This window comes from Poecilia reticulata, chromosome 21 (genome assembly GCF_904066995.2).
Source record: "Poecilia reticulata chromosome 21, P_reticulata-male-v2, whole genome shotgun sequence".
In the NCBI taxonomy this organism is placed as follows: domain Eukaryota; kingdom Metazoa; phylum Chordata; class Actinopteri; order Cyprinodontiformes; family Poeciliidae; genus Poecilia; species Poecilia reticulata.
This window is the reverse complement of record NC_088850.1, coordinates 1,597,264-1,624,698: the sequence shown is the minus strand read 5'-3', so window position 1 is coordinate 1,624,698 and position 27,435 is coordinate 1,597,264. Positions and strand designations below refer to the sequence as shown.

Below are 27,435 nucleotides of genomic sequence, written 5' to 3'. Positions count from 1 at the left end.
GCCTTTTATCAGGTAATAAAATCCTCCGATCTCCAGCTTCATCTCCTGAAACTGAATCCATTTCCTCGTTTACTGGAAGAAAAATTCAGCATTTCTGAAGAACATAGATTATACATTTATATTTCAGAGTGGTGCAGTGAAATGTTAGTAAATGTTAGTAAATACTTTAAATGTGAAACATGTAAATCTATATTTTAAATTCGATTCCTTTGCTCCATTTGTAGGAGTTATTGCTGCAAAGATCACCGACTCATTGCAGTCAGCAGAGTTTCCTTGGACAGAAAATGTTTTTATTTAACCTCATTATTTGCTTAAAATGACTAAATTCAGTGAATTAAATCAGTTCATCTTGTAAAGCTGCAGTAATTATGGTGTAATTACATATTATCTCCACTAGATGGTGGAATCTGACCAAAGTGACGTTATTTCTACTCAAAACATTTAATCTGAACACGTAAAAACTCAGGTGTGAATTTATCCCATTTATAACTGAATTCACCTCTAAAATACAAATTAGATAAAGTTTTTTTTTTCAGCTGCTTCTCAGTAAATCAGAATATTAACTGACTATATTACTGCATTATGGAAAACATCAGAATTCACCTGTCAGGGATAATAAAGTTTTCCTGAACTTGAACCCAGAGTCAGTCTGTCAGAACAAACAGCTGCTGGACTTTGGACCCGCCGGCCTGAAGCCACATGCGAGTTTTATTTCAAGGTTGAGCAGGAAAAGCTGCAGCTCTCAACTTTCTGCTCCCCTCTGAGAAAACCGAGGAAAAACTCCAGGATGGCAGAGAGACGGGCGACGGCTGCAGCAGAACCGGACTTCTTGCAGTTCAACGACCTGGCCTGCGAGGCGGAGGGAGGGAAGGTGAATAATGCAGAGAACAGAAACTAAAATTAACACCTAAACTGTCAGAGATCGTTTCCCAAATGCAGGACAAAATATTAGCAGAAGATAAAAATGTCAAAACTTGATGCATTTTGAACCTTTTGGCAGATGAACTCCACTCTGTACCTATTAAAACGGCCTCCTTCAGGGGTTTTATGATATAGTTCAACCTGAAAAGTTCAGAGTCTTAAATGAAATAAATTCAACCACTTTAAGTTTCGTATTTCTGCCACCAACTGGCGCTTTGTTATTCCTCCAGGTCATTTTCGCCACAGATGAATGGTTTGCTCCTGCTAAGAACCTGCTGAAGGTGAAAGTCTGTTTATATTGATTTTACCTGCTTATTACTTAAAACTATCACTAAATCTGGAAAACAAAGTATCCACAAGCTACTCTGAGCCAAAAAAAGCTGTAAGTCAAAAGTTTATGTCTTTATTTTCTTTGGCTCGACGTCCAGAGTCACATTTAAAGACGTCGATACGGATAAAGCCAACAATTATGAAGTGACATTTTAATTCTAAGCGAGTTCAGTTCTTTTCACGCCGTCCTTTATCTGAAACAGGTTATTAGAGTTTGTTTGGCTGCTGTCAGTCTTCAAACATCCGTGTGTTTTCACAGCGAGAGGCTCCGCAGTTCATCCCGTCGGCCTTCACGGAGTTCGGGAAGTGGATGGACGGATGGGAGACGAGGAGGAAGAGGATCCCTGGTCTGGACCCAAACCTCACATCACGTCTGATTCTGGCCTCAGATCCGATTCATCCAGAGAAACTCAGACAGAAACTGTTAAAACATAAAGTTACAGTGATGACATTAAAACCAGTTCAACGGTAGAAACTGAACGACAGAGAAAGTTAGAAAAAAACGTTTTTTCTCTTCATAATCATAAAACTTTTTAGTTTTCTAGAACGATAATTGTGAAGTGAAGGAAAAGTGGAGAATGGTTTCAAACATTGTAACCAATTCAGAATCTGAAAAGTGTGGCATGCATTTGCATTCAGCACCAGATGTTCTCCGTTCGACCAAAATGAACTTGAGATGTTTTATGAAGACAGAAGGAGAAAAATTATCAAACCTGATGAAGACAAACCTCCAACGGTCCTGAAGGTGAAAATGGTTCTAGTTCTGATTCAGGGCTACACCACACTTTTCAGATATTTATTTTTGTAAAAACCTGCTTCTGTTTTGGTTCCACTTCACATCCCGGCCCTGCTTTCTGTTTCCATCAGATATAAAACCTAAAACCAGAGCAGGTCTCATTTTCAAGACTAAAGTCAAATCACATAAACCTCAAACATTTCGTCCATATCTTCTTCACCCATCTGCATATAAACACCATTTTCCAAAACGTTTGAAGCATAAACATGACTCTCCGTCTCCCTGAAGGTCATGACTGGTGCATCGTTCAGCTCGGAGTCCCTGGTTTGATCCACGGACTTGATGTCGACACGTCTTTCTTCACCGGAAACCATCCGCCTTACGTCTCCATCCAAGCCACCTGCCTCGGTACCGACCCGTCTACCGGATCTGAAAGCTCTCCATCTTCTCTTCCTTCACCTCCATACATCATTCTGCTGCTCAACTGTGAAATGTATTGATATTTATGAGTTGAACTCGTCCTCCTGACCAGATGAGCTGCCCTCCTTCACTCCCGGGGAAGACCGGACTGGCATGGCCGCCACTGCAGCTCAGATAGCTGCTGTTGCCAAGGTAACCGTCAGTGTGGTATAATAGATCAAAAAACATGTCGTCATGGTGATGCGTGACCTCTGCTAAACGGGAGTCGGCGCTGACAGACGTCATGTGCTGATGGATGACCGCTGACTGTTTTCTGATGACCAGCTGAGCTCGGAGGTTTGGCCGGAGCTGGTGGGCGTGGCGCCGCTGCAGCCTGGACACGCTGACCGCTGCCACAACTACTTCAGGGTCAGCAGCAGGAGCAGAGTCACACACCTGCGCCTCAACATGCATCCAGGTACGTCACGAACTCTGGCAGCAGGAAATGATCACGTGATGAGTAAAACTGCGCTGGTTTCGTCCAGACGGAGGAATAGCCAGACTCAGGGTGTTCGGTGTCGGGCAGCGGGATTGGTCTGCCGTCCCGACCAATCAGGACGTCGACCTCGTAGCGCTGACCAATGGGGGAGTCTGCCTCGGCTACAGCGACGCCCACTTTGGACATCCGCGCAACATGATTGGTTGGTTTTTATTCAATCACTTGAGTTTGGAGCAAGAATTCAGATCAGAGAAACTCGTTTTTTATGATGGTCAAATGTTTAAACTGCTGGCAGAAGAAATGAAATAATATTAAAAAAATTACTAAACTACAAAACAAACCAACAATTAGAAACTTCCTCTAGTTTCTGACCAGAAATCTGAGTCATTCAGAGACACTTTAAGGCTGAACAGCATAAAAACTGATCAAAAACTGATCGGTAATCAAACTTATGAACAGGAAAAATGAAGAATATACATTTTTATAAAACAGTTAAAAACAGATGAAGACAGAAAAATGAAAAGTAAATCAGAATCAACGTACATTTAAAAATACAGAATTTAAAAAAATGAAAGTTAAAGAATTAATATATATTTGTGATTGTTATGATGTTAATAATGAATAATTGTAAGATTTTTCCCTTCTCAATCTTCCCCTTTTTTAATTAACTTTAATATAAAACCTCAGTTTACACAGAAGACACTGAACCACACAGAGATTAAAGGCAGATCGATTTTATCCTCATTTCCCTGTAAAATGAAGACGTTTCTCCACCGTCTGCTCTGTGTTCATGGATCATGTTGTGTCTGAATTATTTCTCTCTCTGCCGTTTTTGCAGGACGCGGTCGAGCCGCCAACATGGCGGACGGATGGGAAACGGCCCGCAGATTAGACCGGCCCAAAACGCTCCAGGTCTCAACGTGACAGCCTCCAAAATGTTGTTTTCAGTCAAATATTTACACTTTCAGTTTGATTCCATAGTCAGTAAAATAATCTACTATGACAGAAACTCTATGCATTTATTTTATGCTACAACAGATAAAAAATATTCAGTTAAAGTAGCTCAGCAGTGGAAGAAAATTACAAGATCATTTAACTGGTAACTGAAAAACTGAAGTCAGATCAAAGCTTTTCAGCTAAATATGAAAACGCTGATTTTTTTAGAGAAAGTTATGGAGCCAGTTTTCTAAAAGCTACAGAAAGTTGTCTTCCATAACTATTCCCAGGGATGAATATGAAAGCAGGACGATAAAAGCTTGAAAAGTTTAGTTTCTTAATATCAGTTCAGTCGTTTCTAACATTCTGAGTCTGAAAACTCATTTTAATTCAAATAACTTTTTTAAGGGATAAACTGACTCTGAATCTGCACTACAAAACATTTAATTTTATGTAAACGTTGGACTAAATGTGTCCGAGCTCAGAGCCCTGAGGAACACACAGACTTTGACCTTTTTATACCAACAACAATCCACATGAACTTTAATATTTTATTTTTAATCTTCCGTCGCCCCTCTGCCTCCATCAGCTGCTGGTTCTTCATGTTTCCCAGCAGATCACAGCTCAGCTGAGGTTTTATGGTTTACATGGAGGTTTAAGGTGAAAGGTCTGAAATGTCTCCCTGGGCGTCGCCTTGCAGGCGGACCAGCAGGGGATCCTCCAGGTGCCGGGCTGGGAGTGGGCCGTGTTTCGTCTCGGTCATCCTGGGCTGATTGGCAGCATTGAGGTGGACACCAACCATTTCAAAGGCAGGTGCATCCAGGTCACGTCTGCTGCGTCCGCCAAGAACAAATCCGTCTTTTTATCCACGTGTTTCCCACTCAGGTAATTTCCCAGACTCCTGCCGGATCGAAGCGTGTCTTTTAACCCCCGAGGAGGAGGCGCGGTGCGTCCAAACCAGATGGAACTCTGGGAAATGGGAAGTTCTTCTTGCACCTCAGAAGGTAACCACTGAGTTGGACTCAAACATTTCTGTGATCAGCGTCTCACCTCCGTCTTCGTCTCTGTGCTTCAGCTCCGGCCTCATCACAGGCATCACTACAGCAAAGCAGACCTGGCGCCGACTCGGCCCGTCAGCCATGTTCGGCTCATCATCGCTCCGGATGGAGGCGTCAGCCGCCTCCGTCTGTGGGGTCGGCCCACTGGAGCTCCAGCCAATCAGAGCAGGCCGTCATCCAAACTGTGACAGGCTCAATTCAACATCACTGACCATGAGGGACGTCCGAGGATCTTATTTTGAAGGAATTTGATCTAAATTTAAAAGTTTTAAAATCAATTTTCAGTATAAGAAAAGTGGATGGTTCTAATATAACAAACCCACAGACAACTTTCCCAGGTTTACAGGAAAACAAGCGAATGTTTGTCTCCGACAGGACGGCTGTGTCCACGGACAACGGAGAGGACACCTGGACTCAGAGGACACTCTGGGTCTGCTGAAGTCATGTTGAACAGAACCACAGAAGCTGTTCTGTTTGGATCTTCTTCACTTTGAGTTTGTCATTATTTCAAAGTGGATCCGGTGTTGAGACGACAAGGTGTTAAATTATGACGTCAAATTTCCTTTTAATCATATTTGATACGAACAACATATTTACGGCACTGTGTTATGAAATGCCTGGAAAATATATAGCACTGTCCCTTTAAGAGTTCTTGTTTTCTTGAAATAAAATGTCTTCTTCATTTCCATCCAACTGGAAAACCCTGGACTCAGGTTGGTCCAGCAGAAACATTTATCTGCAACACAGCCACTCGTTTAGATTCACGTTCATCAGCTTCTTCTTCTCCAGCTGCATTTTTCCACAGTTAATAACGTGAAATAAACAACTGGAGGTCAGATGAGTGAGGATCAATGACGGCTCCATTTTCTTCCTCCTCAAAAACGAGTTGTTTTAAAAGAATCGGCATTGATTTCCTTCAGTCCTTTTCTGTTTTGCATCGCACATTTCTATGTGCTGCTGCTGCGTTTAAGCATCTGAAGCTCCGCCCCTTCCATCACTCACAGCTCTGAGCATAAACCTGACCTCTGACCCCATCTGGGCAGCTTCAGCAGGGAGGCAGCCATGTTTGTCAGCTGCTCAGATGTTACTGAAATTACAGTAATTATCCGCGCTGTGTGGTCCAGCGTGTCTGAGTGTGGCTGCTGACTCTGACCTTTTGGGCCCCTCCACTCATTTCCCACCTCGGTGGGTTTTCACCAGATGTTGGACGTCGCAGGAACATTTTCCACAACTCACTAATCTGTTGTTTTAACAGGAAGTTTATTCCACACATACATTTTAACTTGTTTTTCTACATAGGATAAATAATTTAAGGCCTTATTTGGGTTCTGTAAAATGTGTTTTTCTTTTAAAGATAAATAATTATCAATATTATCTGGATAACAATTCAAGAAATAAATGCTGTAAATAAAATAAACAAAACTAGTAAAAAATGTTTTATTTTTTATTCATGTCAATGAACAGAAGCCGTAGAACAGCTCCCCCTGGTGGAAGTACTACAGTAATACATATTGGGTTTATTGAATCAGGTCCAAAATTAACAAAAATAAAAAAGCCCTTCATATTTATGTATTTGTAAATAAATAAAACCTGAGTATGCAGCATGTTGGTAAAAAGAAAAGTTAAAATATGATAAAATCTGATCTTTAAACAGATTGAAAGAGGCTCATTTCAGTCACGAGTGCAAATCCAAATGATAAAAGAAGTTATTTCCGTTACATTTTTATTTTAAATGTTATTCTGGAAACTGCAACCTTTCCAACAGTTGCTCATTACATTGGATCTGTTTGTTCTATGTCTGGGTTTGTTTGGTTTAAGCTCCACATGTTTAGGTTTTTGATTTTGCCGACTTTGTGGAATCTGAGCAGCAGAAATCTGAAGTTTCCTCAAACATTTATCCAAGGAAAAACAGAGGACTTGTCTAAATCAGAGAGGAAATTCAGCAGCTTAAATCGATGAAGGATTTGTTTTTTCTGTGCTTTTAATCTGAAACAATAAACACTGCAGAGCCTCCAAACTCTGTTTATACATTTAAATAACTTTAGTTCCATATTCAAACCCACTGTTGCCTTTAAGAATCCAATAAAACACCAGGTCGTAAAAACTCTGCGCTGTCAGATTGTCGTTTCCTGTCAGTGATTCTTCAAACCAGTCATGGGAGGAATATTTGTGCAACCAAAAAACAAAGAACAAAGAGATTCAGAGTCAAAAAAAGTTATTTTAAATAGAGGATCTTAAACTATTATTCTGGTAACCAGTTAAAGTTCAGCCATGATTCATTTCTGCAACAAGAGCTTTTTTCTCAGAACCCTTGAACCTGAGCGCTAATGAGTGAAGCTAATGTGTGGCATTAAAAAACACCAGATTGTTTTTGATAAATAACAGATTATTTAACAAAATCTGTTATTTTTGATAACAGATTTTACGTCTTGCTGTCTAAAATCCATCGGACAGAAACTGAAGGCAGAGAGAAGATGGACTGTTTAGTTTCACAGTAAGGAGATAAATATTAATATTTAGTGAGTTTCCTTCTAGTTGACTCACCTCTGCTTTTCCTTCCCAGGGTGTTCAGGCTAAAAGATCCCCCAGGTGCCTGAGCTCTACTTAAAGGTTCCAGGTTATCCTCTGAGAATGTGAAAAAGACGTTATAATTAAAATGTTATGTAGTGAAGAGGAGCTACAGCGTCGTGTGAGCTGGACATTCAGAAAGCAGGTAACGACCTCCAGCCTTCCAGAGCTGCTGTCCTAGATGCAGCCCACCTGCAGCACCTGATCTATTTCATTACTGAACCTCTGAATTACTGAATGCTGATGAGGAAATTGGGGCTGCACAGTGGTGCAGTTGGTAGAGCTGTTGCCTTGCAGCAAGAAGGTTCTGGGTTCAATTCCCGGCCCCGGTCTTTCTGCATGGAGTCTCCATGTTCTCCCTGTGCATGGTGGGTTTTCTCCAGGTACTCTGGTTTCCTCCCACAGTCCAAAAACATGACTGTCAGGTTAATTGGTCTGTCTAAATTGCCCCTAGGTGTGAGTGTGTGTGTGCATGGTTGTGTGTCTCTGTGTTGCCCTGCGACAGACTGGCGACCTGTCCAGGTGACCCCACCTCTCACCTGGAACGTTAGCTGGAGAGGAACCAGCACCTCCTGACCCCACTGAGGGACAAGGGTGTAAAGAAAATGGATGGATGATGAGGAAATTCAGGCATTTTGACCTAACGGTGACAGGACTGACTTGGAAACTCCTGATCTGAATTGGCAATAAAGTGCAAGAACATTTTTTAAAAATGGTTTCATTTCTGCCAAGTACCAATAAATGAAAGTAACAGTATTTTTATTCGGTGACGTACAAACACAGAAAATGCAGTGAAGACCCGCGGTGTGTCCTGAACCGGACCTGAGCTCTCGGCCTTCAGGGCTGACCTGCATTCATCTCTGCTTTCTGTCTTTGAAGGCTCATCATCGACCGCTCTGACGTTAACAAAGATGAAGCACAGAGGAGGAAATTAAAGCCCAGCTTCCCTTTTCTAATGAGATCATATCCATCATGCTTTGCTCTTTAACCTTCACTCAGAGTGCGCGCCGTCACAGCGCCACAAAAACAACCAGTGGTGCAAAAACCTGAAGCTCCTCAACCAGGAGGACAACGAAACATTATATCCCATTAAACCAGCTGAGGCATCTCGTCTCCAACAGGGGCAACAGAGAGCAGCTGCTGGAGACATGAAGCTCACTGACAGCTGAGATGTTATGCAAATGAGCTCCTCGTGTGATTCTTGTTTGTCTGACTGCTGAGGGGGGGCAGCTGCCAGGAGCAGCGTAATGAAAAATGGCTTTTAAGCTTAATGGGATTCACTTAAAAACATAATTTAGATCCTGCGGCGCAGCAGAAAGCAGCATGAGGCGTTCAGGGAGCGACAAACAGCTCAGAAACCTGTAAATAACGACTCAGAAAAGGTCCATGCAGGAAAAACTGCAGCTCTGTAAACATTTTATGTCTGTTGGAGATTTACAGCTGATAATTAATAGGATTTCAACTGTTTACTTAATACTTACCTTGCTTACAGTAACTGAGATGAAACAGACAACCTAAGCGCTACATGAAGAGGACTCGGTTCTGAACTGTGGGTCTTGGTGTGAAAATGCTTTTACAGCCACTCTGTGTGGTATTCTCTTCCATTTAACCTGGATTGGGTCGCAGACTTTCCTCTGCAGGCTCACAGCTCCTCGGGGGATCCAAACAGACCAAGTTCAGCTGGCAAATGTGACCCACATCTGATTTTTTTATAACTTGGCAGTGTGAATGGCCCAATTCTGATCTGCTCACACAGATCTGGATTGTTCCACATGTGGAGCTGAATCATGTCTGGTAGTTTTCAGAGTGTCTGCAGTCTGGATGAAATGAAGTCAACTCGCATTTTATCCAACGTTTCGTCATTCCAGTCAGACGTGCGGCTCGGTGACTCAGCTTCCTACGCTGCATTTGCTTTTGGATATTTTAGAAATGCTCTGCAAAAAAAAAAAAAATCAACAAATAGGTGAATTTCTGTGAATAATTCAGAAAAAGGTCCACAGAGAAATCTGAATAGAACCATGAACAGCTGATTTTCCACTCTCTGAAATCCTGGATTAGTGAAATCCTTCACCTTCAGGGAGTCAATAAGGTTCTTTACATTACTTTACATTTTATTAGATTTAATTTGTAATGTTTAGGTGAAATTTAATGTCTCAATTTTTGTTTTGTCCATCAGTCTTGAGTCAATGTTTTTCCGAAAATAATAATTTTAATTATTTTATCGGTTATGAACTCTGATCAATAAATACTTTATTAACTGAAGAATCAAATTTCATGTTAATTTTGAAGAAAATCTGAAAGCTGAGATACTCAAAGCTGTCCATGTTCTTCAAGGCGTTGGATTCACTGAACTTCTTGATGTTTCCTGTGCCGAGTTATCATGACTAGATTAAATAATTCAGCTGGTTGCGGAGCCGGACGGGCAGGTCGCCAGGCGGGCAGGTCGCTAGGCGGGCGGGTCGCTGGTCAGGTCGCCAGGCGGGCGGGTCGCTGGGCGGGCAGGTCGCCGGGCAGGCAGGTCGCCGGGCGGGTCGCTGGTCAGGTCGCCAGGCAGGCAGGTTGCCAGTCAGGTCGCCGGGCGGGTCGCTGGTCAGGTCGCCAGGCAGCAGGTCGCCGGGCATATGCTCTGTCTGGATGTTCCTGGTTGTTAACCTTCCCATGAGCCTCTGGGGCTTCACCTCTGGTTCTCTGCTGGTTCCCGTCTGCGTGACAGGAACCCACACTGATCGTCCTGCGACAGCGGCCTCATAAACGACAACTGAATCTCCCCAAGCGTCACTCAGCGCCTCGGGGGGATAGGAGGTGAGGGGCCTCCCTCAGCCCGGCCCGCTGCAGATTATTGCTCCGTCTAACAGGCTGAGGATATTACTTTGCCTGGAGCGGAGCCTCACCAGCTTATTTCCCCTGAGACTCCTGAATCACATTTCCAACGACCCTCGCTGGAGAGATCTGGTAAAACCGTGTCGGTGTAAATCCTCCTGAGACGGAGCGGCGGCTTCATTAGCATAACGGCGAGCGAATGAAAACCTCAGCGAGGAGGCTGGAGCCAGCATGAACAGGTTCGACTTCCCTCCCCCTGACACATCCAGGATGATGTCTGATTCCTTCTGCTGAATTATTGTGGACCATTAAATACACAGTCGGTGTTATTCTACCTGGTGAAAAAAGGATTAATGAATATTTTGACTTCACAAACATACAAAGATTCACACATCAACAACCAGATTCAACTCAAAGCAGCAGAAGCTCTTAATCGACGCTCTGGCTCTGTATCTGACCGCTTTATCACCTTAAACTGCCCTGAGTTTGTTCTCCCTGTGGATCTGGTGCTTCTCTCTTGGTACTCCAGCTTCTTTCCACAGTTCATAAATATGGATAACAGTCCATCTCTATGGGCCTCAATAGCTGCGCTAAGAGGTAGAATATCTGTCCATCCACTGTCTTCCACTAGACCAAGGTTGAGTTATGGGGTAACAAGCCCAGGAGGGACCCCAGAAGCCCCAGGCCAGACGGGAGACCAGCCTCGTTTCCACTGAGTGGTTTGTGTGGGTCGGTGTGATATTTTATGGTATATTCAGGAGAGTTTCCATCACCAGTTGGACGAATGACTAACGTGATGCTCTACATCTGGTGCTCGCTGCAAGCAGCGATGTTTCTCTGTCCCTCACCTGATGGACTAGTTGTGTGCAAAAATATAGAAAATGTTGGCTTTATTTGATGCTTACTTCCAGCTGTAATCTCTTCAGTGGCTGTTTATTGACGTTGTTACTTCAGGATGTGTGACGTTTACAAGTTAGAGACATTCAATGATGAGCAGAAGGATCCCAAACCTTTGGGTGGAAGTCATTTCTCCAGACACGCTTCACCTTCTGATGGATTCTGTGACGGTCCGACCAGTAAAACAAAAGGACAAAGGCATATATAAAAAAATATTTTCTATTTATTTTTTCCAAAGAATATCTTAACAAAAAGGTTCAACAACAAATCTAAAAAATATAACAAAATGGGCCCAAAAGAAATCAACTGAGGCAACATAACTCAAAATAACAAACCAAAAGACTGACTTAACAATGAACACAGGGGGATTTATACAAACAGGCTAGCCTACACAAACAAGGACGGGTAGGGAAGGAGACAAAGACAAATAATGTATAAACATAAATGACGAATTTAAACTAAAACATTTTAACTTTATCACAACTATAAAAACCAAAATAAACTAATACCAAAAAGGTTTTAGCAATTATGCCATTAGTGGAGAGAGGCAGATTGTTTCACATCCTGTCCCCTGCTTCCAGCAGCCTGATGGATTCTTCCACTTCCTGGTTTTCTTTTGAGCCAACCCCCTTCTGCCAGCCAGTCCTTAAACTCAGCAAAACAAAATATTAATGATCTTAAATAAACATAAGGCTTTTACTAACTGTGTGCACCCAAATTAGTAAACAACCTAATGCAAGAACCACCACCAAAGAAAAAGTGAAATTCTAAATATATTATATGAAACACTTAAATACTAACACTGAGGAAAAGATGGAGGATCCTCCACAGATTCACTCAAAGCATGGAAGCAATAATTGTTGAACATTTATGAGCTTTGGTGCTGCTGTCCAAACTGAAGATGGGGCTAAAAGTATTGGAAACAAGATGTCAGACTTCTATGTGTAAAAGTCAAAAGTAAAGTTTCTAGATGCAATAAATCCACAGATGCCAGCTTTTGCAACCATTTTGCATTGATTGTTGATTTCCATGATATTCCATGAGCTCCCACGTCACTCAGCGGTGGCAGGAAGAAGCTCAGCAGCAGAAGTGATGAGGATGGATGTCCAGGATTCTCTGCTTCATCCCTTCAGTCTTCACTCACAGCTGACAGCTTACTGCGTCCCGGAGGCATCCGATTGATCGGCAAGTCGAGTCTCTGTCCTGCTCAATAAAGCCTGAATGAATTCTCTTAACGCTGCGTCTGTCATGCAGGACAGAAAATCCACCCTCGCTTCGTCAGTGGGGAGATATTAAAATCCATCAGGATGAGCTCTGCACCAGACAAAGTAATTCTGCCTTAAACACTACAGCAAACTTCAGAAACATAATAAGTGGATTTTCTGTATATGTGCTGAATACCTGAGACCAGAATGAAATGTAAGTAACTGAATTTGACTGGATTGATTTGGTTATGCGTTTCTGGGTGTGGATCAGAGCCGTTTGTCCTGTAAGGTGAGCTGAGATGACGTTAGTTGTGAGTTGCATCAGTAAAATGTCTCCAGAACAGTTGCAGTAATGCTGACAGGAATCATCGAAGGTCCGACCTGCAATTCGCTGGGTTTATTTCAGAGGTCTGTCCACAGAGAGGATTCACACTGTGTCAGAGGATTTCTGCATCCATATCTGCCCGGCGTGTCCCTTAGGTCCAGGGCCTGGTCACTGCTGAAAACCAAACTGGACAGTCTTGTTCAGTTGCCCCTGAACTCTCTTCCTTCAGTCCAGTGATTGATGGACTATGGATTCAATAGACAACAAGGTCAGTGCAGCAGGAATAAAGATTCGACCCACAGGTCAGTGGGAAGCCTGACCATGACTGTCCCAGGCAGAGAGGAACCTGAAGCTTACAGACGTTGCTGGAAACCCCAGTAAGGAAGCCAAGAGCTGGGATTGATACACTTCCAATCATGAATAGAAAAGCAAACCTTGATCCAGGCAGAAATTAGAAACCTGGAGGAGCTGAGGAACTCAAGAATGGTGGAGGTGAAAGGTCAATGGAGGAACCTATCGAAGAGGAAGTAGACCTGAGCTGACCAAAGGAGAACTAGAGCTGTGGGGTGTGAGGAGGGTCGCAGTCAGCTGGAGGATCTGAGGAGGCATTTGAGAGGAAAACTTAGGGTGCAGCTGGATATGCAGCACTGCGGCAGGATGCAGAGGCTTCGCTACCCAATCATCCTGGAAACTGTTGACATCAGTGGGAGAGACAGGAAGCAAGAGAGGCAGCAGAAAGAGCCTGAAGCTGGTCACCACAGCTGACCCACCAACAGGAGGTCAAACCACTCCATGGCAGCCGTCACCCATCTGATGACACGACTTCCTGGCTGAAGGCAGCAGCTCATGCTGTACGCAATCAATTGGTCTAAACACTTTGTGAGTTTTCTATCCTAAAATGTACTGTTAAAGTAAAGACTTTGTTCCTTACTTCAAATGAACTGGTCCCACATAACCTGAAGCAGATGAAGCATTTCAAACAAGAGCAGAAGTTTGTTTTTTATTTATTTAACATTTTTATAGACCAGACTTACCAAAACCTTCTACTCTAAAGCAGACGTGGAGGCAGCTCCTCCCCTAATAACTATTATAACAACATTATAGAAGGACGGATGCTACGTCTCCTTCATGTTGCTAGCTTGGATTGAAAAAATATTTTACCCCAAAAATAAACTAATCTGCTCAAAAAAATTAGGTTTCTGTAATCCCCTCTTATTTTTTGGATCTACAATAATCCAAAAAATATTGATCCCCTTCCCGCAAATATATTTCTGTTTGGTTTCTGAACAATCAACATGAGAAAAGCCAAGTAGAAACAAACCTGAGCTGTAGTCGTTTCTCATCCTGTGAAATCCAAACACGATTAAACCAACACTGAGTCTGAGGGGTAACAGCACTGACCCTGCAATGGCCAACACAATCCTGCTGTAAAGCAAGGTAGTGGCAGCATCATGCAATGGGAATGTTTTTCTGAGGCAGGTGATATAGAATGTAAAATAACAGGAAGCAATTATAGAAATATAGAAAAGTTTAGTTAATTTTCTACATCTTATATTCTCTCATGATTTGACCAATTTAAGGTGTAATTTTGATGCTCAGACATGAAGATAGTTTTTCTGAACCCAAATCAGCGACATGTTTAACCCTTTATACCGTGTTTCCCCGATAGTAAGATACCCCCGATAGTAAGACGTATCGTGGGTTTCAGGGGGTCGGCTAATATAAGCCGTACCCCGAAAGTAAGACATATGAAACACGGGGGTATTGCCGCCTCCCTCTCATCTACCTGCGCGCCGCCTCCTGCCCACGTCCGCAATGTCCCCCTCTCCATACGTCACCGCGCCGTCCCCCTCTCCATACGTCACCGCGCCGTCCCCCTCTCCATACGTCACAGCGCCGTCCCCCTCTCCATACGTCACCGCGCCGTCCCCCCCTCTCCATACGTCACCGCGCCGTCCCCCTCTCCATACGTCACCGCGCCGTCCCCCCCTCTCCATACGTCACCGCGCCGTCCCCCTCTCCATACGTCACCGCGCCGTCCCCCCCTCTCCATACGTCACCGCGCCGTCCCCATCTCCATACGTCACCGCGCCGTCCCCCTCTCCATACGTCACAGCGCCGTCCCCCTCTCCATACGTCACCGCGCCGTCCCCCTCTCCATACGTCACCGCGCCGTCCCCCCCTCTCCATACGTCACCGCGCCGTCCCCCTCTACATACGTCACCGCGCCGTCCCCCTCTACATACGTCACCGCGCCGTCCCCCTCTCCATACGTCACCGCGCCGTCCCCCTCTCCATACGTCACCGCGCCGTCCCCCTCTCCATACGTCACCGCGCCGTCCCCCTCTACATACGTCACCGCGCCGTCCCCCTCTCCATACGTCACCGCGCCGTCCCCCTCTACATACGTCCCCGCGCCGTCCCCCTCTACATACGTCACCGCGCCGTCCCCCTCTACATACGTCACCGCGCCGTCCCCCTCTACATACGTCACCGCGCCGTCCCCCTCTACATACGTCACCGCGCCGTCCCCCTCTCCATACGTCACCGCGCCGTCCCCCTCTCCATACGTCACCGCGCCGTCCCCCTCTCCATACGTCACCGCGCCGTCCCCCTCTCCATACGTCACCGCGCCGTCCCCCTCTACATACGTCCCCGCGCCGTCCCCCTCTACATACGTCACCGCGCCGTCCCCTCTACATACGTCACCGCCCGTCCCCTCTACATACGTCACCGCGCCGTCCCCCTCTCCATACGTCACCGCCCGTCCCTCTCTACATACGTCACCGCGCCGTCCCCCTCTACATACGTCACCGCGCCGTCCCCCTCTCCATACGTCACCGCGCCGTCCCCCTCTCCATACGTCACCGCGCCGTCCCCCTCTCCATACGTCACCGCGCCGTCCCCCTCTCCATACGTCACCGCGCCGTCCCCCTCCACATACGTCACCGCGCCGTCCCCCTCTACATACGTCACCGCGCCGTCCCCCTCTACATACGTCCCCGCGCCGTCCCCCTCTACATACGTCACCGCGCCGTCCCCCTCTACATACGTCACCGCGCCGTCCCCCTCTCCATACGTCACCGCCCGTCCCTCTCTACATACGTCACCGCGCCGTCCCCCTCTCCATACGTCACCGCGCCGTCCCCCTCTACATACGTCACCGCCCCCTCCCCTCTCCATACGTCACCGCGCCGTCCCCCTCTACATACGTCCCCGCGCCGTCCCCTCTACATACGTCACCGCGCCGTCCCCCTCTACATACGTCACCGCGCCATCCCCCTCTCCATACGTCACCGCCCGTCCCTCTCTACATACGTCCCCGCGCCGTCCCCCTCTACATACGTCACCGCGCCGTCCCCCTCTACATACGTCACCGCGCCGTCCCCCTCTCCATACGTCACCGCACCGTCCCCTGCACTTGTCACTGCCGCCTCCTGCTTAAAATACGGTAATACAATACTGTTCAGGTTGTTAACAAATGTTAATTTTATGGTTAAAACAAAAAATTCGACAATTTTTTTCCAATATAAGACATACCCCGAAAGTAAGACATAGTGGGGCTTTTGGGGATAAAAAGAAAGTAAGACACTGTCTTACTTTCGGGGAAACACGGTAGTGGAAGCAAACAGAGCTGCATCTCTGTGGTAGAAGAACAAACAGCTGATGTCTCCCCGTGTTCCTCATGTTGCTTTGGTTTCAGTTGAGACTCCAGCAGACAAACTATCACACTCTGACAGCTGTGAGTAATAACTCCTCGAGGCAGCGTTGCACTCTGCAGGGCACCAGGGGTTACAGAAACAATGAAAAATTCATACCGCTGAATCGCCCACATTGACTTCCTCCTCCTGAGTGTTTTCTTTGATCGAACACTGACGAACTGCGGCCTCTGCTGACTTTGCGGTTCTCTGCCTCATCTTTTGTGTTGAGCGTCTGTCCGATCGGTTTCTGCTGAAGGACTGCACTCAGTCCAAGGTGAGGAGGATCAATGCTGCTAGTCTGAACAGTGGAAGGACCTTTAGCCCATAATGAGATGCTCCTGCAGCAGAAATGAAGACAATCAAAGGTAGATTACTAACCACCCGGAGACCTCCGAGCTCCAAACATCCCTCTGACGACGCATTTCCTGACTCAGTCGCATGGTTTTCTATTTCATTCATTCAGGATTTTCTCTTTAGTAAAGTAACAAAGCTGTTGAAAAATTTGCTGAATGTTCAGACCTGGTAGTTGATGGTGATGAAGGTTTGCATTTAACTGAGATTTCAGCCCCATTTCTGCACATCTTCCCACATCACATGGGAGCCACTCTGCACTGCCTCACTTCAGGAGAGCAGATTTAATTTTCACCTTGTTTTATTTTACAATCCAAGTCATTTCCTTATGGTGGCCTGAAGGCTTTCTTTTGTCCTCATTTTACATGACGCCAGTACAATTTACTAGAATATTGTTGAAAATGTTGCTTATTTTAGCAATTCCTTTAAAAATTAAAACTCGTATTAGATTTGATTGAATTTCTATTGATTTTTTGACGACTATAGCTTACACTCAATAAAAACTCCAAATTCAGTTTGTCAGAAAAGAACATTTTACGCTGCACAGACGTCCAGCAGATGGTCACCGACGCCAGAAGTAGCTAAAGGTCTTTGCTCTGTTCACACGGTTCCAGCAAAATCATGGGAAGTTGAGTGGAAAGAAAAAGTAAAAGGTCAACAGGGATAACATGAGACGAAAGATCATTTATGGGAGTCAGAGCTTTCAGATCCACCACACCAAAGACGCATGTGTGCAGAATCAGTTTTCACTATGACTTCATGCCTTCCCATGCAGCCGATGGTACAAGTACCAGTTTTAATGACCAGGTATAACTGTTACATAGTGGAACTAAACAAAATTCATCCATACATTCGTTGTCTCCATAGCTTGTCCTTGCAGAGTTATCGCCAGCAGTTATTGTGCGAGCAGTGGGGTCACCTCTGAGAGGTCAGGCCTCAACGTCCCCGGAGAATCTGTGGGTTATTGTCAGGAGGAAGATGAGAGGCAGCAGGACCAACCTTGGCTCCGGGACACCAGAGGCCGATGTCCTTCGTACAACGTTCAGTCGATGCAGAGGGAAACGACGTCCATACAAGTTCCTAGTGCAGATAATGTTCAGCATTACCTGGTTTCATTTTTAAACCAGGACTTTGAGGGGGAATAAAAGGAGAAACATGAATTGTTTTCTTAGTGGTAATAATAGCAACAACTTCAAAATGGATACGGGACAAAACACTGACGACGTTTGGGGATGAAATTATCAGGACAAGAAGTTTTCTACTGTAAGAGCTCATAAAAGGATTCCCTACATGTTTATATGAGATCGATAAAAGTCTTTAATTGGTGATATTTGAATGTTTGTGGCCTTTGCATCATCTGTCACTCAGTTCATAAACTTTTCAAATCCAAATCACCTTCCAGTCTCTGGCGATATGTTTTCACAGAGCAACAACATGCACAGCGAATGACTGTCTATCATTTAAAGAAGAAAGAAAGTTAGACAGTAGAAACTCCAGAGTCTGAGTGCCTGTGTTTATCCAGCCACTGGGGAGCCGGCCAATCAGGAGCCAGAAAATCCTTCCTCCATTCAGCATGTTCTTTGACAGATGGCTGATCAGTATTCAGAGCACACACATTCAGCCCCCCTCCACCTCTGCAGCACTTCTCACTTCATTTCTCCGTCACGCTCGGCTGCTCCGTCTGCTCGCTCAGGTCTGCAGCGCCTAGAAATGAACGAGCGGCGGCAGAGATTTCAGGGGGTCGGACGGATTTAGGGGGGAATGATGATGATGATGATGATGCTGTGGTGAGGAGAGGCAGGAAGGAGGCAGCTGCAGCTAATCAGACACTTTACTGGGACATGGAGGGAGGCAGGGACAGCCACTTTCAATGTTTTGAGAATATTTTTTACAATTTCTGAACCATAACATGTTTTTATCATGTTCAATCAATGGATAAACATGTTAGAGTCGTTTTTATTCATCTTTTTGAAACTAAAAGTAAACACCTGACTGCAAGTTGGTTGTGTAAATTATATAAATATACATTTAAGACTATTTAGAACGGAGATTCTCAAATCCAGGCCTGGAGGCCCGGCGTGCTACGGGTCTCTGCTTCAACACACCTGGTCAAATAACCAGGTGATGAGCAGGACTCTGAGGAACCCGACTGCACTCAGGAGATAAACTCACTGAGATCCGTTGAACCAGGACAACACTCATGTCCTGCAACATCAGCGTTTCGGGACACTGATGTTTTATTCCTTCAAAGTTATGGTAACTGAATAACAAGTAAATATTTTTATCACTAACACTGAGAACAAAACAGAGTGGACTTATAAACTAATGAGTAATAAATATTAGGTCACTAAACACTAAACCAGTGTTTAAATCTTCTGTGTTATGTGTAATATTTAGAGAAGTTATCAGATCTTATGACGGTCAAACAGGATTTTAGATGAATTTAACAATCGTAGGTCAGTCTATGGGTTTTATTGCCTGTTAGATAAAAGGACAAAAGCTTTTCTGTCTCAACGCTCCAAAGGCGACAGTTTCAACCCAACTTCTTTGTTTATGTTTCTTATGGATGTGTTAGAAGGTGACATTTTTTTCCACTGGCAGTTGAATAAACAGAATCTTAAATGTCTCGTTTTTCCCAGGTAATTTAAATGCAGCATAGCTGGTTGAGGGGAGAAGCCAAGCCAGAATCCTGAAGCTACAACAGTTTTCTAATCTAAACAACAGCCACTTAACCCCTGACATGGCACCTTACAGTGAAACACCTACACAACCACCAACACACAACAACTGGAGATCGCAGATGAAACAGAAAACAGGACATCACATTATTAGGATAACAAGATTTCTGCTTTTTGATCATTCAGTGCCAAGCAGGAAACAAACAGCTACCAACTGTTCCAGCGGCTCAAGCTCTTTAGAAATTACCCTTCTTGTCTCCTGTTGAACCCAGATCTCATTTCTGTTTGTTTTCACGGCGTAGTTCACAGCGAGTGGGGTCAAAGGCCACAGGATACCGAGGGGGTTTTCCAGGCCGAGCTGGGGCCACCGGGTGAGTCTGAGTAGCCAAAACAAGCTTCTGAACTAGAAGAGGGAAAGAAGGAGCCTTAAAAACTGACAGCCGTTTGGTTTTCCTCTAAGGAGAATTTCAAAATAAAAGTAACCTGACATTCGATGTGTGGGCCGATGAGGGAGAAAAATTAAAAATTAGCATATCAGCATAAGAAAATTCAAAAAAGCACAAAAAAGTACATAAATGTTGTTCTTTTCTAAGTAACTTTTAAAAGTGGACAAGAACATAGAAAAAAACTTATGTGGAAAAAGCTGAAGTTCTGATCAGATATATTTAATGTGCCTCTGATACTTTTTACAGTTTCACTTGGTTAAATATTCAGCGCCTCTTCAACACGTTAAAGGAAGATCATGTCAGCTGAAGCCGAAGCAGAAAAGTGAAGAAAATGATCTAACAGGTGTGTCATCAAAACCATGAGTCTAATTACCTGCTACAGGTGAATCCTGGGAAAACATGAATCAAACACGTGAATTTAGATTTCAGCTTCACCTCTTCTGCAGCTGATGATAAGTTGTAGCTTATACTAAATGGCAACCAACAGGAGTTCCTAACCGAGTTAAAATTAGCAAATGAGTTCAATGTTTTCAGACGATGGTTGTTAAGTTTATGCAAATTTTAGTTTTTTGGGAAATATTTTATTTCATTTAGGAGGCCGACTTCAAAGTCCTTTGCTACGGACTGTGAAGAAAAAGACTTGGTGACGATGAGAGTGAGATATGGAGCTAAGCAGTTGTGCTGCAAGAAAGCAACAGCTAGCAAAGAAACTTGAGATTCATTAATGACTCTGTCATGATTTGAACACGCAACCTTCTGATCTGGAGTCAAACGCGCTGCCATTGCGCCACAGAGTCGTTGCAGTAAAGTTTCATTGCTGCAGGTGCATTTCTTGGAAGAGTTCTAAATTATTCTAAAAATACTAAATGTCAACTACTGAGGAATCTGTAAGCAGCAACCATTAAACGTTGCAACGCACCACACAACCTTCAAGTTCAATCTGCAATAAAGATGTTGCGATAGATCAAACCTTTCTGTTACTATCGAGAACATTCAATGTAACAAGCACCGGGTATTTCTGGATGGTCTCGTTGGCTGACTCTGACGTGACTTGAACACGCAACCTTCTGATCTGGAGTCAGACGCGCTGCCATTGCGCCACAGAGTCTGTGCTCGAAGATCTATGGCCACTGGTCCAGTTCCTGTCAGAACTCTAGATAACCGCTGAAGATTCTCCATGCTATGAAGCCGGTATTCTTGAAGCAGCAACAACAAAATGTATGTATTGCTTGATATTTGTCTTCTGTGTGAGAGAAAGTTTCAATTTCCCTTTACAATGACAGATTTTTAAATAATTGTTTGACAGATCAATGGGTCACCACATCAAAAGGTATCTGAGAGAAAGCATCAGAGGTTTAGCTTCCTTGCTGACTCTGACGTGATTTGAACACGCAACCTTCTGATCTGGAGTCAGACGCGCTGCCATTGCGCCACAGAGTCTTTGCAGAAAAGTTTCATTGCTGCAGGTGGATTTCTTGTAAGAGTTCTAAATTACACTAAAAATATCAAACGTCAACTACTGAGGAATCCGTAAGGAGCAACCACAAAATTTGCAATGCAAACTTCAAGGTCAATGTGGAATGAAGATATAGCAGTAGATCAACATTTTCAGTTAACATCTTGATTAAGCAAAGTTACAAGGACTAGGTACTTCTGGAAGATCTCTTTAGCTGACTCTGACGTGACTTGAACACGCAACCTTCTGATCTGGAGTCAGACGCGCTGCCATTGCGCCACAGAATCCTGGAGTTCAGCTTTTTTCGTTTGCCTTTTGTTAGTGTAAAGAAATTCTCTGTAAATAGTCAACGTGTTCTCTTTGGATTGTCTAGTAGCTTTGACCTTCCAGAGCTATGTGATGAGCACAACTACTCATCAATGTGGAACTGTGGCTTCAAAAGCCACCTGCTCAACTAAAGGTGTGTGACTGAATCAATGAGTGCACGTGAATTGAAACTCTCAAAGAAAAACCAAATGTCTTCAAGGAGAAAAACAATGAAAAATGAGGCGTTTGGTTTTCGCCAAAGAAGTGCCAATTTGGAGAGAGTCAAAGACCAGTTGGCAAGTGTAAAGTCACTTCTAGTGTTTGAGACGATACCGAGGAAATACTTTTACTTCAATTAGGTGGTCGACTTCAAAGTGTTTTGCTACGGACTGTGATGAAAAACAAATTCGATGAGAGTGAGAGATGGAGTAAAGCAGTTGTTGTGCTACAAGAAAGCAAGAGCTAGCTAAGAAAATTATGATTCTTTGCTGACTCTGACGTGATTTGAACACGCAACCTTCTGATCTGGAGTCAGACGCGCTGCCATTGTGCTACAGAGTCTTTGCAGTAAAGCTTCATTGCTGCAGGTGGATTTCTTGGAAGAGTTCTAAATTACACTAATAAAACCAAACGTCAACTCCTGAGGAATCCGTAAGCAACCATAAAATTGGCAAAGCACCACGCAAGCTTCAAGTTCAATATTGAATGAAGACGTTGCAGTAGATCGAACCTTTTTGTTAACATCTAGAACTTACAAGCACTGGGTATTTCTGGGAGATCTCGTTGGCTGACTCTGACGTGACTTGAACACGCAACCTTCTGATCTGGAGTCAGACGCGCTGCCATTGCGCCACAGAGTCTGTGCTATGAAGGTCTATGGCCACTGGTCCGGTTCCTCTCAGAGCTCTAGATAACCGCTGAAGATTCTCCATGCTATGAAGCCGGTATTCTTGAAGCAGCAACAACAAAATGTATGTATTGCTTGATATTTGTCTTCTGTGTGAGAGAAAGTTTCAATTTCCCTTTACAATGACAGATTTTTAAATAATTGTTTGACAGATCAATGGGTCACCACATCAAAAGGTATCTGAGAGAAAGCATCAGAGGTTTAGCTTCCTTGCTGACTCTGACGTGACTTGAACACACAACCTTCTGATCTGGAGTCAGACGCGCTGCCATTGCGCCACAGAGTCTTTGCAGAAAAGCTTCATTGCTGCAGGTGGATTTCTTGGAAGAGTTCTAAATTACACTAAAAATACCAAACGTCAACTACTGAGGAATCCGTAAGGAGCAACCACAAAATTTGCAACGCAAACTTCAAGGTCAATGTGGAATGAAGATATAGCAGTAGATCAACATTTTCAGTTAACATCTTGATTAGGCAAAGTTACAAGGACTAGGTACTTCTGGAAGATCTCTTTGGCTGACTCTGACGTGACTTGAACACGCAACCTTCTGATCTGGAGTCAGACGCGCTGCCATTGCGCCACAGAGTCTTTGCAGTAAAGCTTCATTGCTGCAGGTGGATTTCTTGGAAGAGTTCTAAATTACACTAATAAAACCAAACGTCAACTACTGAGGAATCCGTAAGCAACCATAAAATTGGCAAAGCACCACGCAAGCTTCAAGTTCAATATTGAATGAAGACGTTGCAGTAGATCAAACCTTTTTGTTAACATCTAGAACATAAAAGCACTGGGTATTTCTGGGAGATCTCGTTGGCTGACTCTGACGTGACTTGAACACACAACCTTCTGATCTGGAGTCAGACACGCTGCCATTGCGCCACAGAGTCTGTGTTATGAAGGTCTATGGCCACTGGTCCGGTTCCTGTCAGAGCTCTAGATAACCCGCTGAAGATTCCCCATGCCATTGAGCAAGTATTCTTGAAGCAGAAACAACAAAATTTATGTATTGCTTGATATTTGTCTTGTATGTGACAGAAGGCTTCAATTTCTCTTTACAATGACAGATTTTTAAATAATTGTTTGACAGATCAATGGGTCACCCCATCAAGAGGTATCTGAGACAAAGCATCAGAGGTTTAGCTTCCTTGCTGACTCTGACGTGATTTGAACACGCAACCTTCTGATCTGGAGTCAGACGCGCTGCCATTGCGCCACAGAATCCTGGAGTTCAGCTTTTTTCGTTTGCCTTTTGTTAGTGTAAAGAAATTCTCTGTAAATAGTCAACGTGTTCTCTTTGGATTGTCTAGTAGCTTTGACCTTCCAGAGCTATGTGATGAGCACAACTACTCATCAATGTGGAACTGTGGCTTCAAAAGCCACCTGCTCAACCAAAGGTGTGTGACTGAATCAATGAGTGCACGTGAATTGAAACTCTCAAAGAAAAACCAAATGTCTTCAAGGAGAAAAACAATGAAAAATGAGGCGTTTGTTTTTCGCCAAAGAAGTGCCAATGTGGAGTGAGTCAAAGACCAGTTGGCAAGTGTAAAGTCACTTCTAGTGTTTGAGACGATACCGAGGAAATACTTTTACTTCAATTAGGTGGTCGACTTCAAAGTCTTTTGCTACGGACTGTGATGAAAAACAAATTCGATGAGAGTGAGAGATGGAGTAAAGCAGTTGTTGTGCTACAAGAAAGCAAGAGCTAGCTAAGAAAATTATGATTCTTTGCTGACTCTGACGTGATTTGAACACGCAACCTTCTGATCTGGAGTCAGACGCGCTGCCATTGTGCTACAGAGTCTTTGCAGTAAAGCCTCATTGCTGCAGGTGAATTTCTTGGAAGAGTTCTAAATTACACTAATAATACCAAACGTCAACACCTGAGGAATCCGTAAGCAACCATAAAATTGGCAAAGCACCATGCAACCTTCAAGTTCAATATTGAATGAAGACGTTGCAGTAGATCAAACCTTTTTGTTAACATCTAGAACATACAAGCACTGGGTATTTCTGGGAGATCTCGTTGGCTGACTCTGACGTGACTTGAACACGCAACTTTCTGATCTGGAGTCAGACGCGCTGCCATTGCGCCACAGAGTCTTTGCAGAAAAGCTTCATTGCTGCAGGTGGATTTCTTGGAAGAGTTCTAAATTACACTAAAAATACCAAACGTCAACTACTGAGGAATCCGTAAGGAGCAACCACAAAATTTGCAACGCAAACGTCAAGGTCAATATGGAATGAAGATATAGCAGTAGATCAACATTTTCAGTTAACATCTTGATTAGGCGAAGTTACAAGGACTAGGTACTTCTGGAAGATCTCTTTGGCTGACTCTGACGTGACTTGAACACGCATCCTTCTGATCTGGAGTCAGACGCGCTGCCATTGCGCCACAGAGTCTTTGCCGTAAATCCTCATTGTTGCAGGTGGAGTTCTTGGAAGAGTTTTAAATTACACTAAAAATACCAAACATCAACTACTGAGGAATACGAAAGCAGCAACCATAAAATTGGCAAAGCACCACGCAACCTTCAAGTTCAATGTGGAATGAATTCATTGCGAAGAATCAACCATTTCTGTTAACATATAGATTAGGCAAAGTTACAAGGACTTGGTACTTCAGGAAGATCACTTTACTGACTCTGACATGACTTGAACACGCAACCTTCTGATCTGGAGTCAGACGCGCTGCCATTGCGCCACAGAATCTTGGAGTTCAGCTTTTTTCGTTTGCCTTTTGTTAGTGTAAAGAAATTCTCTGTAAATAGTCAATGTGTTCTCTTTGGATTTTCTAGTAGCTTTGACCTTCCAGAGCTATGTGATGAGCACAACTACTCATCAATGTGGAACTGTGGCTTCAAAAGCTACCTGCTCAACTAAAGGTGTGTGACTGAATCAATGAGTGCACGTGAATTGAAACTCTCAAAGAAAAACCAAATGTCTTCCAGGAGAAAAACAATGAAAAATGAGGCGTTTGGTTTTCGCCAAAGAAGTGCCAATTTGGAGAGAGTCAAAGAGCAGTTGGCAAGTGTAAAGTCACTTCTAGTGTTTGAGACGATACCGAGGAAATACTTTTACTTCAATTAGGTGGCCGACTTCAAAGTCTTTTGCTACGGACTGTGATGAAAAACAAATTCGATGAGAGTGAGAGATGGAGCAAAGCAGTTGTTGTGCAACTAGAAAGCAAGAGCTAGCTAAGAAAATTATGATTCTTTGCTGACTCTGACGTGATTTGAACACGCAACCTTCTGATCTGGAGTCAGACGCGCTGCCATTGTGCTACAGAGTCTTTGCAGTAAAGCCTCATTGCTGCAGGTGAATTTCTTGGAAGAGTTCTAAATTACACTAATAATACCAAACGTCAACACCTGAGGAATCCGTAAGCAACCATAAAATTGGCAAAGCACCATGCAACCTTCAAGTTCAATATTGAATGAAGACGTTGCAGTAGACCAAACCTTTTTGTTAACATCTAGAACATACAAGCACTGGGTATTTCTGGGAGATCTCGTTGGCTGACTCTGACGTGACTTGAACACGCAACTTTCTGATCTGGAGTCAGACGCGCTGCCATTGCAACACAGAGTCGTTGCAGTAAAGCTTCATTGCTGCAGGTGGATTTCTTGGAAGAGTTCTAAATTACACTAAAAATACCAAACGTCAACTACTGAGGAATCCGTAAGGAGCAACCACAAAATTTGCAACGCAAACGTCAAGGTCAATATGGAATGAAGATATAGCAGTAGATCAACATTTTCAGTTAACATCTTGATTAGGCGAAGTTACAAGGACTAGGTACTTCTGGAAGATCTCTTTGGCTGACTCTGACGTGACTTGAACACGCAACCTTCTGATCTGGAGTCAAGACGCGCTGCCATTGCGCCACAGAGTCTTTGCCGTAAATCCTCATTGTTGCAGGTGGAGTTCTTGGAAGAGTTTTAAATTACACTAAAAATACCAAACATCAACTACTGAGGAATACGAAAGCAGCAACCATAAAATTGGCAAAGCACCACGCAACCTTCAAGTTCAATGTGGAATGAATTCATTGCGAAGAATCAACCATTTCTGTTAACATATAGATTAGGCAAAGTTACAAGGACTTGGTACTTCAGGAAGATCTCTTTACTGACTCTGACGTGACTTGAACACGCAACCTTCTGATCTGGAGTCAGACGCGCTGCCATTGCGCCACAGAATCTTGGAGTTCAGCTTTTTTCGTTTGCCTTTTGTTAGTGTAAAGAAATTCTCTGTAAATAGTCAATGTGTTCTCTTTGGATTTTCTAGTAGCTTTGACCTTCCAGAGCTATGTGATGAGCACAACTACTCATCAATGTGGAACTGTGGCTTCAAAAGCTACCTGCTCAACTAAAGGTGTGTGACTGAATCAATGAGTGCACGTGAATTGAAACTCTCAAAGAAAAACCAAATGTCTTCCAGGAGAAAAACAATGAAAAATGAGGCGTTTGGTTTTCGCCAAAGAAGTGCCAATTTGGAGAGAGTCAAAGAGCAGTTGGCAAGTGTAAAGTCACTTCTAGTGTTTGAGACGATACCGAGGAAATACTTTTACTTCAATTAGGTGGCCGACTTCAAAGTCTTTTGCTACGGACTGTGATGAAAAACAAATTCGATGAGAGTGAGAGATGGAGCAAAGCAGTTGTTGTGCAACTAGAAAGCAAGAGCTAGCTAAGAAAATTATGATTCTTTGCTGACTCTGACGTGATTTGAACACGCAACCTTCTGATCTGGAGTCAGACGCGCTGCCATTGTGCTACAGAGTCTTTGCAGTAAAGCCTCATTGCTGCAGGTGAATTTCTTGGAAGAGTTCTAAATTACACTAATAATACCAAACGTCAACACCTGAGGAATCCGTAAGCAACCATAAAATTGGC

At 43.9% G+C, this 27,435-nt stretch overlaps 1 protein-coding gene, 1 long non-coding RNA gene and 18 other non-coding genes across 20 annotated transcripts; 1 reads left to right on the top strand and 19 right to left on the bottom strand.

Moving 5' to 3' along the window:
- The first annotated feature begins 50 nt into the window (after positions 1-50).
- allc (allantoicase) lies at positions 51-5,567 on the top strand. The gene is made up of 11 exons (XM_008397112.3): positions 51-871; positions 1,152-1,202; positions 1,511-1,598; positions 2,276-2,395; positions 2,520-2,599; positions 2,732-2,864; positions 2,932-3,087; positions 3,724-3,797; positions 4,522-4,630; positions 4,707-4,825; positions 4,897-5,567. Exons 1-11 carry the CDS (start codon positions 788-790, stop codon positions 5,065-5,067), a joined length of 1,185 nt encoding a protein of 394 aa, XP_008395334.3. The 5' UTR covers positions 51-787; the 3' UTR covers positions 5,068-5,567.
- On the bottom strand, positions 1,303-2,322 carry LOC108165783 (uncharacterized). Its single transcript, XR_001776131.2, has 2 exons — positions 2,208-2,322; positions 1,303-1,672 (listed from the first exon to the last, which is right to left on the bottom strand). It is a non-coding gene; the product is annotated as an uncharacterized LOC108165783 (long non-coding RNA).
- Positions 5,568-20,595: 15,028 nt separating the features above from the next.
- Positions 20,596-20,667, bottom strand: trnaw-cca (transfer RNA tryptophan (anticodon CCA)). Its single transcript has one exon. It is a non-coding gene; the product is annotated as a tRNA-Trp (tRNA).
- Positions 20,668-20,906: 239 nt separating this feature from the next.
- trnaw-cca (transfer RNA tryptophan (anticodon CCA)) lies at positions 20,907-20,978 on the bottom strand. The gene has a single exon. It is a non-coding gene; the product is annotated as a tRNA-Trp (tRNA).
- A 260-nt stretch (positions 20,979-21,238) lies between these two features.
- On the bottom strand, positions 21,239-21,310 carry trnaw-cca (transfer RNA tryptophan (anticodon CCA)). Its single transcript has one exon. It is a non-coding gene; the product is annotated as a tRNA-Trp (tRNA).
- A 231-nt stretch (positions 21,311-21,541) lies between these two features.
- On the bottom strand, positions 21,542-21,613 carry trnaw-cca (transfer RNA tryptophan (anticodon CCA)). Its single transcript has one exon. It is a non-coding gene; the product is annotated as a tRNA-Trp (tRNA).
- A 508-nt stretch (positions 21,614-22,121) lies between these two features.
- Positions 22,122-22,193, bottom strand: trnaw-cca (transfer RNA tryptophan (anticodon CCA)). The gene has a single exon. It is a non-coding gene; the product is annotated as a tRNA-Trp (tRNA).
- A 227-nt stretch (positions 22,194-22,420) lies between these two features.
- Positions 22,421-22,492, bottom strand: trnaw-cca (transfer RNA tryptophan (anticodon CCA)). The gene has a single exon. It is a non-coding gene; the product is annotated as a tRNA-Trp (tRNA).
- Positions 22,493-22,753: 261 nt separating this feature from the next.
- Positions 22,754-22,825, bottom strand: trnaw-cca (transfer RNA tryptophan (anticodon CCA)). Its single transcript has one exon. It is a non-coding gene; the product is annotated as a tRNA-Trp (tRNA).
- Positions 22,826-23,056: 231 nt separating this feature from the next.
- Positions 23,057-23,128, bottom strand: trnaw-cca (transfer RNA tryptophan (anticodon CCA)). Its single transcript has one exon. It is a non-coding gene; the product is annotated as a tRNA-Trp (tRNA).
- A 227-nt stretch (positions 23,129-23,355) lies between these two features.
- On the bottom strand, positions 23,356-23,427 carry trnaw-cca (transfer RNA tryptophan (anticodon CCA)). The gene has a single exon. It is a non-coding gene; the product is annotated as a tRNA-Trp (tRNA).
- A 262-nt stretch (positions 23,428-23,689) lies between these two features.
- Positions 23,690-23,761, bottom strand: trnaw-cca (transfer RNA tryptophan (anticodon CCA)). The gene has a single exon. It is a non-coding gene; the product is annotated as a tRNA-Trp (tRNA).
- A 508-nt stretch (positions 23,762-24,269) lies between these two features.
- On the bottom strand, positions 24,270-24,341 carry trnaw-cca (transfer RNA tryptophan (anticodon CCA)). The gene has a single exon. It is a non-coding gene; the product is annotated as a tRNA-Trp (tRNA).
- A 227-nt stretch (positions 24,342-24,568) lies between these two features.
- On the bottom strand, positions 24,569-24,640 carry trnaw-cca (transfer RNA tryptophan (anticodon CCA)). The gene has a single exon. It is a non-coding gene; the product is annotated as a tRNA-Trp (tRNA).
- Positions 24,641-24,871: 231 nt separating this feature from the next.
- On the bottom strand, positions 24,872-24,943 carry trnaw-cca (transfer RNA tryptophan (anticodon CCA)). The gene has a single exon. It is a non-coding gene; the product is annotated as a tRNA-Trp (tRNA).
- A 237-nt stretch (positions 24,944-25,180) lies between these two features.
- On the bottom strand, positions 25,181-25,252 carry trnaw-cca (transfer RNA tryptophan (anticodon CCA)). The gene has a single exon. It is a non-coding gene; the product is annotated as a tRNA-Trp (tRNA).
- Positions 25,253-25,760: 508 nt separating this feature from the next.
- Positions 25,761-25,832, bottom strand: trnaw-cca (transfer RNA tryptophan (anticodon CCA)). Its single transcript has one exon. It is a non-coding gene; the product is annotated as a tRNA-Trp (tRNA).
- A 530-nt stretch (positions 25,833-26,362) lies between these two features.
- On the bottom strand, positions 26,363-26,435 carry trnaw-cca (transfer RNA tryptophan (anticodon CCA)). The gene has a single exon. It is a non-coding gene; the product is annotated as a tRNA-Trp (tRNA).
- A 237-nt stretch (positions 26,436-26,672) lies between these two features.
- On the bottom strand, positions 26,673-26,744 carry trnaw-cca (transfer RNA tryptophan (anticodon CCA)). The gene has a single exon. It is a non-coding gene; the product is annotated as a tRNA-Trp (tRNA).
- Positions 26,745-27,252: 508 nt separating this feature from the next.
- Positions 27,253-27,324, bottom strand: trnaw-cca (transfer RNA tryptophan (anticodon CCA)). The gene has a single exon. It is a non-coding gene; the product is annotated as a tRNA-Trp (tRNA).
- Positions 27,325-27,435: the final 111 nt, after the last annotated feature.